The sequence below is a fragment of the Lissotriton vulgaris genome, chromosome 2_1 (genome assembly GCF_964263255.1).
Source record: "Lissotriton vulgaris chromosome 2_1, aLisVul1.2, whole genome shotgun sequence".
In the NCBI taxonomy this organism is placed as follows: Eukaryota; Metazoa; Chordata; class Amphibia; order Caudata; family Salamandridae; genus Lissotriton; species Lissotriton vulgaris.
The window spans coordinates 1,418,670,854-1,418,683,068 of record NC_141687.1 but is presented as its reverse complement, the minus strand read 5'-3'; the positions used below and the strand labels follow the sequence as shown (position 1 = coordinate 1,418,683,068).

At 43.5% G+C, this 12,215-nt stretch overlaps 1 protein-coding gene across 1 annotated transcript in view; it reads left to right on the top strand.

The window, feature by feature from the left end:
- TNFAIP6 (TNF alpha induced protein 6) overlaps positions 1-12,215 on the top strand; it is a 212,086-nt gene that overhangs the window by 132,779 nt on the left and 67,092 nt on the right. The window contains exon 4 of the mRNA XM_086957242.1: positions 11,272-11,500. Within this exon, the coding sequence (XP_086813368.1) occupies positions 11,272-11,500 (229 nt within the window). The remainder of the gene's footprint in view (positions 1-11,271; positions 11,501-12,215) is intronic.

Genomic DNA, 12,215 nt, shown 5'->3' with positions numbered 1-12,215 from the left:
TCTTATCAGAGATTGGAATTCCTGACATAAGTTTAGGAATGTCTTACATAGATTATGTGCGTCACGGTGTGCGTTCCAGATGTTTCCTTATGAACATTTAAGGTGAAAAGACGTAAATTCAGACTACACTATTTTAGCTATGTGTCTGGCTTTGTTATTCTTTGTGAGCGTTACAGGCATTTCCTTATGAACATTTAAGGTGAATGGATGTAAATTCAGACTACCCTATTTTAGCTATATGTCTGTATTTGTTCTTTTTTTATCTTGACACGATGATAAGTAGACACTTGTCCCAGACTGATGTTGCATCAGGTGTTATATCTATGTCATTAGCTGAATGACCTGACATTTTCACAGTTCTTAGAAAGATAAGGTCTGCATTAGAGGCAGGCATGATAATGATTGTGCATAAATCGGGAAAGATGGCATCTTACAGTACCTAACATGGAGTCTGGCCTACTCAAAAATGGAGGCGGAGTTTAGGACTTTATGTCACATGTACAATGCAAAATTACGCTTTCTCTTATTTTTTTGTCCTTATTGACCTTTCCATTCTTTACCTCTGGCATCAAAACCATCTGCCCAATGCATTGCCCTAGTTTCCATCTGGAGAGAGCTGATAGGCCTGAAAAAAAGATGTAAAAACCATTTTCAAGCTAGTCCATAGTTCGGTGTAATCCTAGGATGTTGATATTTTACGGTTCCAAAGCATTCCCTACCAACCAGATAGCAAACAGCCTTCAACATTTTGGCCTTCTTAGAGACCTAGGGGAGGTGGGCCCGATTCACAGAATGAACTTAAGACTCAATCCTAAACTTACTACTGTTTTGGTATTCACAGATTGCACTTACTACTTTTGGTATTCACAGAATGAACTTACTACTTTTGGCATTCACAGAATGCACTTACTACTTTTGGTATTCACAGAATGAACTTACTCATTTCGGTATTCACAGAAGTTAGTACTCCTAACTTTAGGACTCCTAAATGCCTTCTGTGAATACCGAAAGTGTTAAAATTAGGATTTTTCTCAATTTAGTAGTAGTAAAGTTAGGACTCCTAACTTTAGGACTCCTAAATGCCTTCTGTGAATACCGAAAGTCCTAAAATTACGATTTTTCTCAATTTAGTAGTAGTAAAGTTAGGACTACTAACTTTAGGATGCCTAAATGCCTTCTGTGAATACCAAAAGTCTTAAAATTAGGATTTTTCTCAATTTAGTAATAGTAAAGTTAGGAGTCTTAACTTTACTACTACTAAATTGAGAAAAATCCTAATTTTAAGACTTTCGGTATTCACAGAAGGCATTTAGGAGTCCTAAAGTTAGTAGTCCTAACTTTACTACTACTAAATTGAGAAAAATAATAATTTTAGGACTTTCGGTATTCACAGAAGGCATTTAGGAGTCCTAAAGTTAGGAGTCCTAACTTCTGTGAATACCGAAATGAGTAAGTTCATTCTGTGAATACCAAAAGTAGTAAGTGCATTCTGTGAATGCCAAAAGTAGTAAGTTCATTCTGTGAATGCCAAACGTAGTGAGTGCAATCTGTGAATACCAAAACAGTAGTAAGTTTAGGATTGAGTCTTAAGTTCATTCTGTGAATCGGGCCCGGTGTCCTTGCACCACACCTGTTTCACCGAACTCAACCAGTAGGCCAAGGCGAGAACATCCTTTAATACCCACTTTCAGCATATCTCCCTACTTGCCAGCAGAATCAAGTAGACCACCAGCATGGTGTTTCTTTTAATAAGTTTCATAAGGGTCTACTTTGCCAAATATAATTAATCCAAGGCTTACCGTGATTTTTGGATGAATCATCTGGCACATAACATTGCATACCTCCTCCCAGAACAGCAGAATGTCTTGGCATTCCTTGAAAAGATCAATACCATCAGCCCTTTCCAGGCCAACTTTCCTACTGGGCTTGACTTCCCCAGTTTTGACAGCTTACCCAGGAACCAGAAAGCTCTATGCAGAAAGAATAGGTGATTCTTTCTCAGATAGGCAGGTTTGACTTTAGAATAAAGCAAACAAGTAGATACTTGCCATTAATCCTACATCTTCCCCACAGCTCATACAGAAGGTCAAAATCCCCATCCATCTCATCCTAGATAAGTCAGTACCAACAGAAGACTTCCCTCTTTTTCTCTCTTCCTTTCCAAAACCATTATTCAAGCTCAGTTGAGCTCCCTATATCCCGCCTCTGGTTGCAGGTCCACCTCTTAATTTGCCAGATATTAAAGGCTGAAATGCCACTCTGGGATCCACGTTGAGGATCTTCGTCTAATATTACCTTTTCATCCTGCATCAACTGCCCTCACCTCTCCAACCCTGGTTCCCTGATAGGAGTCGCAAACCTATCCATTAGACATTCTGGCATTCTGGGGAAATCCCAGATTGATGCATTTTTTGCTGTAATATGATAGCTTTACAGCTCTACGAATCTGTGCCCATAAGTAAGCCATTACTTGAAGCATTTTCAGTCTCACTTTTTTGTAAAATGTTGTGTTTCCAAATGTATACTAAAAGTCGGACTTTCCACCCATTGACATCTTTCAGTAATCATCTTCTCAGTCCTGAGTTTTGACTATTGCTAATCTTACAGCATACCGAGTTCCCTCTTACAAAACAACTCACTATGGCTTCTGAGGACTTTGTATACTTTGTTTTACTTTTTTCCCCATGTTGCTCCCCACCCAGTGCTCCCATTACCCATGCCCTTGCCTTCCACCCTCCCTGGAGAACCCTTCCCTTCATGGCTATTCTAGCCTTTGGGTGCCCATGATGGAAGTCCACAATCAAAACCTAACCGCAAAACTAAAAGAAACAGGAAAGACATGCTTTAATGTGTTCCCTTAGATCAGAGGTCTTCAAACTATTGTAGGTTGAGCCCCCCAGCTGAATTTTTGTAGATGTTGGGCCCCACCACCACCTGACAGAAATTTCTGGAATCGACCGCCACGCCACATTCCGGGCATATCCAGCAAATAATGTTCAATACTATATGAGTGTTTAGTAAACTGCAGGTTTTTGAGTGGGTGTGGTGTGACAGAGGCTAATTACACAGCTCAAAACACCACTTTCCAAGATAAAATGTGCGCAAATTGTTTTTACTAGGATGCTTTGTTTTACACATGACATGGATTGATGATAACACCACCAACATAAATGTGACAGGTGTGCCTGTTTTTCAGAGACGGTCAATCTGTGGATGGATTTTTGCTACTGTCATCCTCAGGTTGTGCTCCACATCCAGTCTCGAACGGTAATTAGTCTTTAATACTGCAAGTGCTGAGAACCCAATCTCTCATAAATAGCACAATCTAAAAGGCAAGAGAGTTTTGATAGCAATTTCTTCCAAAGCTGAATATTATGCTGACATTTTCAGCCAAGACAGGGACTGTAAGGGAGACAGTGTTGTCAGATGTTTCGAGCACTCCCTAGCTCAGAAGCTCAGAGCTGGTACACGAGAAACAAATCTTCTCTAGAAATAATGAACAAACGTTTTAGGCAGCATTTTAATGCGATAATTGCCCACCAACCAGTTATGGATCTGAAGACAGTTGAAAGCCCACAGAGAAGGCCACTTCCATAGCCAAAGCTTGCAAAATGTTTCCACTGTATCCCCTTCTGGGGATTGCTGCTCCTCATCTGTGAGAGTGACTCAGTTCCTCTTCTATTCGTCCCGGACTAACTCCTGCCTCTTCTCTTACCTCAAGGGGACTCTCCCCTACATTACACAGGGTTTAAAACCTGTTTTTATGTGTAACGTTTTCCATGCAAGCTGTTGTGATGTCCTTTAGTCCACCTACAACTACCTTCTGGGGCATAGGGGGGTGTCTTGGACCTGGTTGTGGGCATTGTTGATTTACCAACCAATTCCAGCTCTCCTACTTCAGGGCTAAGGAGATCCAGCCCACTTGACCCCTTTCCGCTAGTATCTTTCGGGTGAACTTTAAAACAGTCCCCCGGAAGGCGGTTTCTTTCAATGGGGACTTCTTCTGTACACTGCCCATAACTCTCCATCCAGGGTTTGTTGCCTTATCTGCTTGCTGGTCCTCTGTATAGGACTTAATGTTATTCTGGCTCATCCACTCCCCCATTTTCGCCTCTGGTTTCACCTTAGTTATCTTCACCCCCTCTCCGCCCTGTTTGAAGGGGGGCTGGGAAAGGCACAGCCTTGAGGCACTTCTCAGTGAGTATCTTCCTCTCTGTCTGGCTTGCCCTTCGAAAGGAACTTCAGACCGCCTACCTTCACTTCACCTTAAATGCCCTCTTCCCTGTTGAAAACACTCTTGTGGGCTTTGGGTGGCTTCCCAATATTGGCGTCCTCACTCCTCCACACCAACCAGCAAGCAGGCAACCATCCAGTGCTTCTTCTACCTCTTTTTCCACAGAGGGGGAGTTCCGGCTCTTGCGGACCTCCTTGGCTTCATGTATGACCCCATGATCCTCAATATGCAGCCCACCTGGAGTATAAGCAGCCTGGAGTATAAGCAGCCATGTACGCTGTCCTCCTGTTTCTGTATTAACCCTTCATTAGAAGTCGGCCTGTGACCGGCTCCCTAGCTGGCCATAATGTTCTCCCAGCCAAAACTATGAGTAGGTTGGATATGTTCAAAATTACACTTTGTCTTATGTGTCTTGAGTGCCATTGTTGCATGAGCATGTGCAGAAAGATGATGCTTTGGAGGAGGTGACCCTGCTACAACATGACATCACAATCCTAGTTGCTAGCCAAAAGCAGCGTCTATCTGTGGTGTAGATGGAACATGGCACAATCTAAACCACCATCCAGTGTGATTAAAGCAAAATGTCACACACCAGTACCCACTAGCCACTTTATGATGCCATAGGTGCAATACATCACCTCATAACAACTGTGTGCTTTTCAATGGAAGACACTATGCATGCAGAAGTGGTGACCGCTTGCACTCATCTACACAGGTCGGCACATTGCTAACTTCATGGAGACATGTGGTGAATTAAAGGTCCAAATGCAGGCAATGGATGATGGCTTGAAGGGATTAAGAGGAGGCTGTGTCTCGGATGCCTGAGAGCCCTCTCTGTGCTCCCTCTGCTGCTGACCAGTCAAACAGGCCTGTGCATCAGCTGGTCAATGACATTACCTTCCCGAGCCAAAGTGTGAGGCTACATCAAGATTTTGTGAGAGTTACCTCTTGCGCAGGGATTGTTGCAGGTCACTACCAAAATAACCCACTTCACTGCCATCACTGGCAGCACACTCCACCCTCTGACCACCTCTGTTGGCATGGAGTCTTCTAATGTCAGCGCGCCTGCGTCCAAATGCCCAACAGCCAAAGGCAACACTGTGGAACATGGTGGAAGCCAAGTAACCAATGTTAGGCCTATCAAATGTCGACGTAGGAGGCAAGAGTGAACATTTAAATAAGCTAATGTGCCAATGTTGAGACTTACTAATTTTCCATACGGCACATGCTTTATTGCTTGATGTTAATATAATTCATGTTCACAAATTCAGCTGCACACAAGTAGGTATAAAGCTTTTCTCTTGTTGTAATGACTTGTTTATGCATATCTAACATACAATACCAGTGATCTCCATCATTATACTGTGTTTTCCATGCCTGGAAAAAAAACTTTACGCCTCTTTATTTCTATTGGCATCTCCATCCGAGGCTCCATCCCCTTTATGCACCTTGTCCCTGCAGGATTGTCACCTTCGAACTCCTCATCCTTTTCCTCCTCGACTTCCTCCCCTATGTCCCTGTGACTTGCAATGCTGTTTAACATGGCGCATAGCATTGGTGTTTAAGAAGCCCAAGCACCTCTCTACCACGTTTACTCTTGTTTGTGTGCACTATTCTACCTTTATTGTGATCCAGTGCAGGAGTGTAGGGAAGATGTAATGATCTCCCTACCTATCGCATGGGCACCATCACTTTGTGAAGGCGGATGCACTGCATTAACGCATAGTAATGTAGTGGGGACTTTCCCATCCATTCATCCCTGTAGCCTTATGGAGTGCCATCCATTTGGCCGTTCACCATTGCTTAATCAGTGTCAAAGTGTGCTGTGCTTGACAAATGGGTGCTATGTGAGCTTCCTAGGTACTTAGGCACTATGTCAGTGATGATGTACCTTGCATTCTAGATGATCAGCATATTCAGTGAGTGTTATTTCCTTCTGCTTTTGTATGTGTGCTTTGCGGCTGATGATGGGCCTTGTCATGTCCTCCAGGAAAGGACATTATTATATAAGTAGGTCAGCGGTCTAGCTGGTCCAGACAGAAATGAGATGCCAGGAACTTCCAGAGTCGAGACAGGAAGTACTAGTTTTCACTCTCACTACATTGAGGGAAGCAGAGAGAAGAGGACGTATGGAGAGTAGTTCCACATCAGTAGGCCGTGTATAAAAGCTGAGAAATTAATAAAGATGATTCTTGCTCCGGTGCCTACTTGACTCACGGGTTCACACTCTGCGACTCTGGGCAATAGCTTGCTTAATCTCCACAACGGCCCCTCGCGGCGGGATGCCTGGCTTTCACCTTGTGGATACCCTGCCGGGGTTATCTCACAGGGGAATACCAGGACGGGTTCCCTAAGCAAGCGCTTAGATGCCTGCGATGTGGGTAATTTGCGCTATATAAATACATGTACATTTACATTTACATGAGTTATTAGCCTTATACCAGGTGCTGTCTTTTATGCAGAGTGTTATTCTTGTCAGTGCTGTGAAGAGACACCAATCCAGAACAGGACAGGCATATTGACATGTGTGCTGTCTTTTAGCATATTGAGATGTGTGCCATCTATGGCCCAAATTACATAGTGCACTTGAGCTAACTTGTAGAATGTGTGTTTTTACAAACTGTAAGGCATTTTGAGGGTCAGAGAAATACATTGCTCCTGCTGTCTTCATGACCATGGCCCAGATGAATCGGTGGGGTAAATGTGAGACTGCATTATATAAGCTAAAGCTACCACCTGTCATCGCAACAACAGATTGATATAAATGTGAGGCAAGTAAATGCAGTGATGTAAGTGCACATGTGGTGGTAGCGTGTGTCCTCGCTTTGTGACATGCTCTAGTTGCAGATGCTTACAATGATATGCATAGAACAACTTATTTTTTAGTTTTTACACTACCCAGCTTTACATTTTTGATCAAACACTTTTTAAAACATTAATAAATAATTTTCTAAGCAAATAATTCAAGCCACCCGATCTAATAGTAAATCAAAATATAATCAGCACTGCATCTCTCAGTAAACTTCCACTGATTACAGTTAGTTAATATTCCTGCTCACTTTCGGACTGCCATTCGTCATGTCGCCCCAATGTGTTCTTTGATGTATTTACTTTGCTGACACAATGACATTTCAATTGCTAATTTATGGCTTTTTAGTTTAGGAAGTGTGTACTGTTTGGAGGCATAAAGACACAGTACTATTCAGTAATTTCCTTTGTGAATTCACAAAAAGCGAGACCTATTGGCTTTATCAATGCTTGTTTTGAAATAGCTACTGATTCAGTTTAAAAAACACTAGCAGCCCGCCCCAGCGTTGCCTGGGGTAGAAGGGGGCTGGGGGCTGCATTTCAGGTTTGCGTTCTCTCCCGCCCAGGCCCCCGCCCGCCACGACATTGTCTGTGTCCCGGACAATGTTGTGGCGGGCGGGGGCCGGGGCGGGAGAGCACGCAAGCCTGAAATGCGGGCTTCCCCTACCCCCGCCTGCCCTGACATTCCCCAGCAGTCCGTGCCCCCGCCCGCCCCGACCCTGGCTGCCCTGGATTCTTACCTTGCCTCTGCTGCTCACACCGCCGGTCCGCCTCTCTGCCACTCACCACCTGTCCGCCGCCGCTTCTCCCCGCGCCATGTCCGCCTCTCCGCTCCGCCGCTGGCCTCACTTCACCGCTCCTCCCCTGCGCGCCATGTCCGCCGCTCCTGGGACGCTGCTCCTCCCCTGCTCCTGGCGTGACGACGCACGTCGCGGCCGGTGCTACTTTGGGGGAACTACTTTTTGTAAAAATGTAACTTTTTATATAACGTTTATTTTGAAAATTTTTAAAGCCTATGACCATCTACACACCCTGCCGATTTCGACGGTGTATCAGGTGTGTAGATTGGCGCTGTGGTTCCCGAGTTTACCTGGCTCAAAGGTGCAAGTTCTCTCTTTATAATAGTAGTATAGATTTAGCTGAGTGCCAACCCTTCCCCTCTCATAATTTCACATAAGTCTGAAGCTACACTTATAAGATAGTCCAACTTACACCCAAATGAAGATGGTCAATCCATGCATGCTTTTCAAAATGTGTGTACGAAGGTGAGGCATGTTTGGGAGAACGTATGTAATGAATATATTAACCCCTTAACTGCTGGACATTTCTCTAGCCTCCTGTACTAAGACCTTTTTTGGCTATTTGGAGTAGTTCACTCCTAGGGCTCCGTAATTTATTTTCCTCATCAGCTATCCACGCCATATTTGTGTCCTTTTTTCCAACATTCTGGGGATTCTAATGGTAGCCAAGGTTTGTGGATTCCCCTGAGAAAACTGGTAAATGTAACTACATTTTGAGCTATTTGAGAAAAAAAGTGCTCTAAATAAAAAAAGAAAATCCTAAAATTTGCACCATCAAATAGTTTGGTGTGCTAAAGTCAATGTCTTCCCAGCTATCAGGAACATGAAGAGCTGAATAAAAACAACTATTTTCTACCACAGTTTTGGCATTTTTCAAAAAAGTTGTCCATTTTCCTATTTTTTGTGCCCTCAACTTCCAGTTTTAGGGTGGGGGTAGCGTACCCTCCATCCTAGGCCATTATAGGCACAGGGGAGCCCACCCCCAGGGCCGACATATGGCAAAATGGCACACGGCCCCCCACCCCAAGCCATTATAAGCCCCACAGAACCATCCCTGGTGCCGCATTTCGTAAGGGGAGGGGACTGTTTGCTCCCCTCCCCAAGCCATTATAAGCCCAGGGAGCCTACCCCCGGAGCCACAACCAGTAAGGAGAGACATAAACGGCCTCCTTCCACAAGCCATTATAAGCCCAGGATAGCCCACCACCAGGTATAAATATGACAAATAAGGGGTAGGGGTCACATGCCCCCCCATACCTTGGAAATACCCCAGGGGACCCCATTCTTTAGGCCCCTAACTCTACAAAAAGAGAGGGTGGCCGTGTGGCCCCCCTCCCTGAGGCATTAATTGCCCTAGTGATCCCAAGCCCCAGGGCCTGCTCACTTGCTGTTTCCCTGGGAGCCCACCCCCGGGACACAGCAGTTTCCTTGGAAACTTTAATTTGATCTCCCCTGGTGGGAGCATTATCAACCCCCCCCCCGCCAAACGGGAACAAACACGGAGTCTGCTCCCAGCGGGTGGGAGCTTAGAAAATGCTGGGAGCTGACTTTTGATCTGTTTACCTGCCCACAACGATGCAGGCAGGGAAGCAGAACAATAGATTGTTCCCACCCGAGTGGAGCAGCATAAATATCTGCTTTCATCACTTTGGGAAGGGAAACAAAATACAAGTCTGCTCCCAGCTGGTGGGAGCATATTTGTGTGTGTGTTTTGTCTGTGTGTGTGTGCGTGTGTGTGTATCTCAGATATTATAACATCATCGCAGGGTAAACACATGCCTGTAAAGCCCTGCATGGTATCACAACACTCTGTAAAGGTCAATGCGTTGTAAAGCACGCAGGGTAAAGGCATGCTGGGTAAAGACCCACTTTGAAAAGTCTGATATTCATATGTAGATTTACCCATGCACTGTGTGAATCAGGCTATAGGCAATGCCTTTTTGGTAATGCTCTCTAGTAAAATGCAACCTAGGGGGCAGGGGTTTCAAATGGCCCCTTGCTTGGCAAAGCAACTCCCATACAAGAACTTCTTAGCTGCTTTAACTACTTGATTGACAGAATTATAAAAACCGAGGATTTGACGTTGCTCTCTGTCTCCTCATTTCTGTACCCAAATAAATCCAGTTCTCTACACTGTCCCCATATTCCTCTTCTGATATCCTGCTCCCTATTCGTCCTCTATTGCCTAATCTTTCCCAATGCCTCTATCACCATTACCAGGACTAGGATATCCCATCTTCTGTTTTCATTAATACAAATCCCAGCTCTGGATCTAACACGGATGAGAATCGTTGTGGCTCCTCATTTATTCTTTTGTATGTTTAAGCCTCCTGAAAAAAATGTGGAAGACTGTACTTGCAGGTTTACAACCTCGTATGCAGGCACAATTACATATTTCTTCAATTCACAAAGGTCTCCCAGAATATTCCTGGGAAAGATTTGTGAATTCTGGCATATGAACATGCAGAGGCATTTCTGCAGGTGTCTTTGTGCATAGTAAACATCTGCATGCCAGGGGTACATTCCAATCCATGTACAAAAACCTTCAGGACATATATGTCAGAGGACACCCACTACCTGCCCCAGGAGTACACATATTCACATGAACATCTTTTAAAAACTGTAAAACAATCTTTTGTGATTTGCAAAAGTGGTTTTAAACCTTAGAAGGCTGTTTGCACCAGTACGCTAAACCGTAATCGCAAATTATTTTGTGAACCTCGCCCCTTTTCTTTGATGATTTTCTTCTTGTCTCTTATGTACGATTGTACTCAATGATAATTCACAAATGTGATACTAATATGGAAAAACACCTTTATGCAAGGTTCTACGTGTTCCATAGTGTCAAAATATACATGTTTCTCAAATTAGTAGCAGAAATCAGCAAATATGCATTTACTTGCTGCACGGTTTTCCATTGAACAAAAAGTTGCTTTTTGTCACAATGTAATCGAACTTTGAGATGTAAAATAGTCCCCCTGCACTGCAATGCAAGCACAAAAAACTAGGCGGAATGATACAACATACAGCCAACAGTGTGAGGTAAGGGAGAATACTCCTCCTGTGTTATAGCCAATACCCACGCTCTGTATTTTAAACTATTCTAAGAATAGATTTTGCAGATAGCAAAGGTGTCAAACCCCTCCTAAAAAATGGGGTCCAAATCAAGGAAAGTTTTACATTTGTGGGGGAAGTGATCATATTGTAGTGCTCTGAGGAAGACAGGTTTACCTTAAGTAAAACTTAATGACAGCGAGGGTAGCATTTCTATGTAAATATTTGGAAGCTGCAACCATAAGGAAAAAACATGACATCAAAGCACAGCAAATAACATACAATGAAGGAAACATCGAGTTAGGAATTATTAAACAGATTGAAATGTAATTGTCTGGAAAGAAAATAGTTCACAACATTTTTGTTTCTTTTCAGCGAAGGAATGTGGTGGAGTTCTGACTGACCAAAAACGCATTATTAAATCTCCTGGGTATCCTGAGGAGTACGAAAATGAGCTGATCTGTTATTGGCACATTAGAGTAAACTATGGGCAGCACATTCGTATACGGTTCCTGGAATTTGATGTTGAAGATGATACTTCGTGTTTGTCCGATTACTTGGAAATATATGACAGTTACGACGACGTTTATGGACTTGTGGACAGGTAAGGATAAGTAGAATGAAAAAACACATATATGTATCATTCAAATGGAAATAAGTGTGATTGACAATGAAATGAATGTACTTTTTATTTTTTCAACAAAAAGAATCCATGGTATCCACAGTTGAACCTCTGCGTCCAACAAAGAAACAATTCTATATATAGCCACCGGAAGTGGGGGGCGGGTAAGGGACCTGCTCAGGCACTAGAGGATGAGAAGGGGAGGCTAAAAAAAAAGCATGGGAGGGGTGCAGCAAGCAATAGACGAGCTTGGGGCGAGGAATGATGGAGCTACATCAAGCACGTCAGGTTGCATGGGGTGCAGCAGGGAAGCTAGAAAACACCTGCACTGTCATGGACGGATGAAATAAAAAGAAAAATGTAGTTCCCTAAATGTGAGCAGTGGAACCTTACACCCAATCAAAGCAATAGTAAAGATACTATGCTTGAAGGAAGAGCAAACATAAGAAATAAAAGGCAAGTCAACTAATAAGAAGCAAGAAAATGAGAGTGATGATAAAGCCAACCAATGGCACGCAATGGGTGGGCTCTAAGCCAACTGTAAGATTTTGGCTATGGTCTATAAGAGGCTTGCGCCCATAGATATCTGAAAGCTGTCTGTAGGCAAGACCTAAAAAAGCTACTGGTATGAGTCACAAAATATAAGGATGCAAACAGTGTGATAATAATTTAAAAATCATAATCTATGTAATAAGTG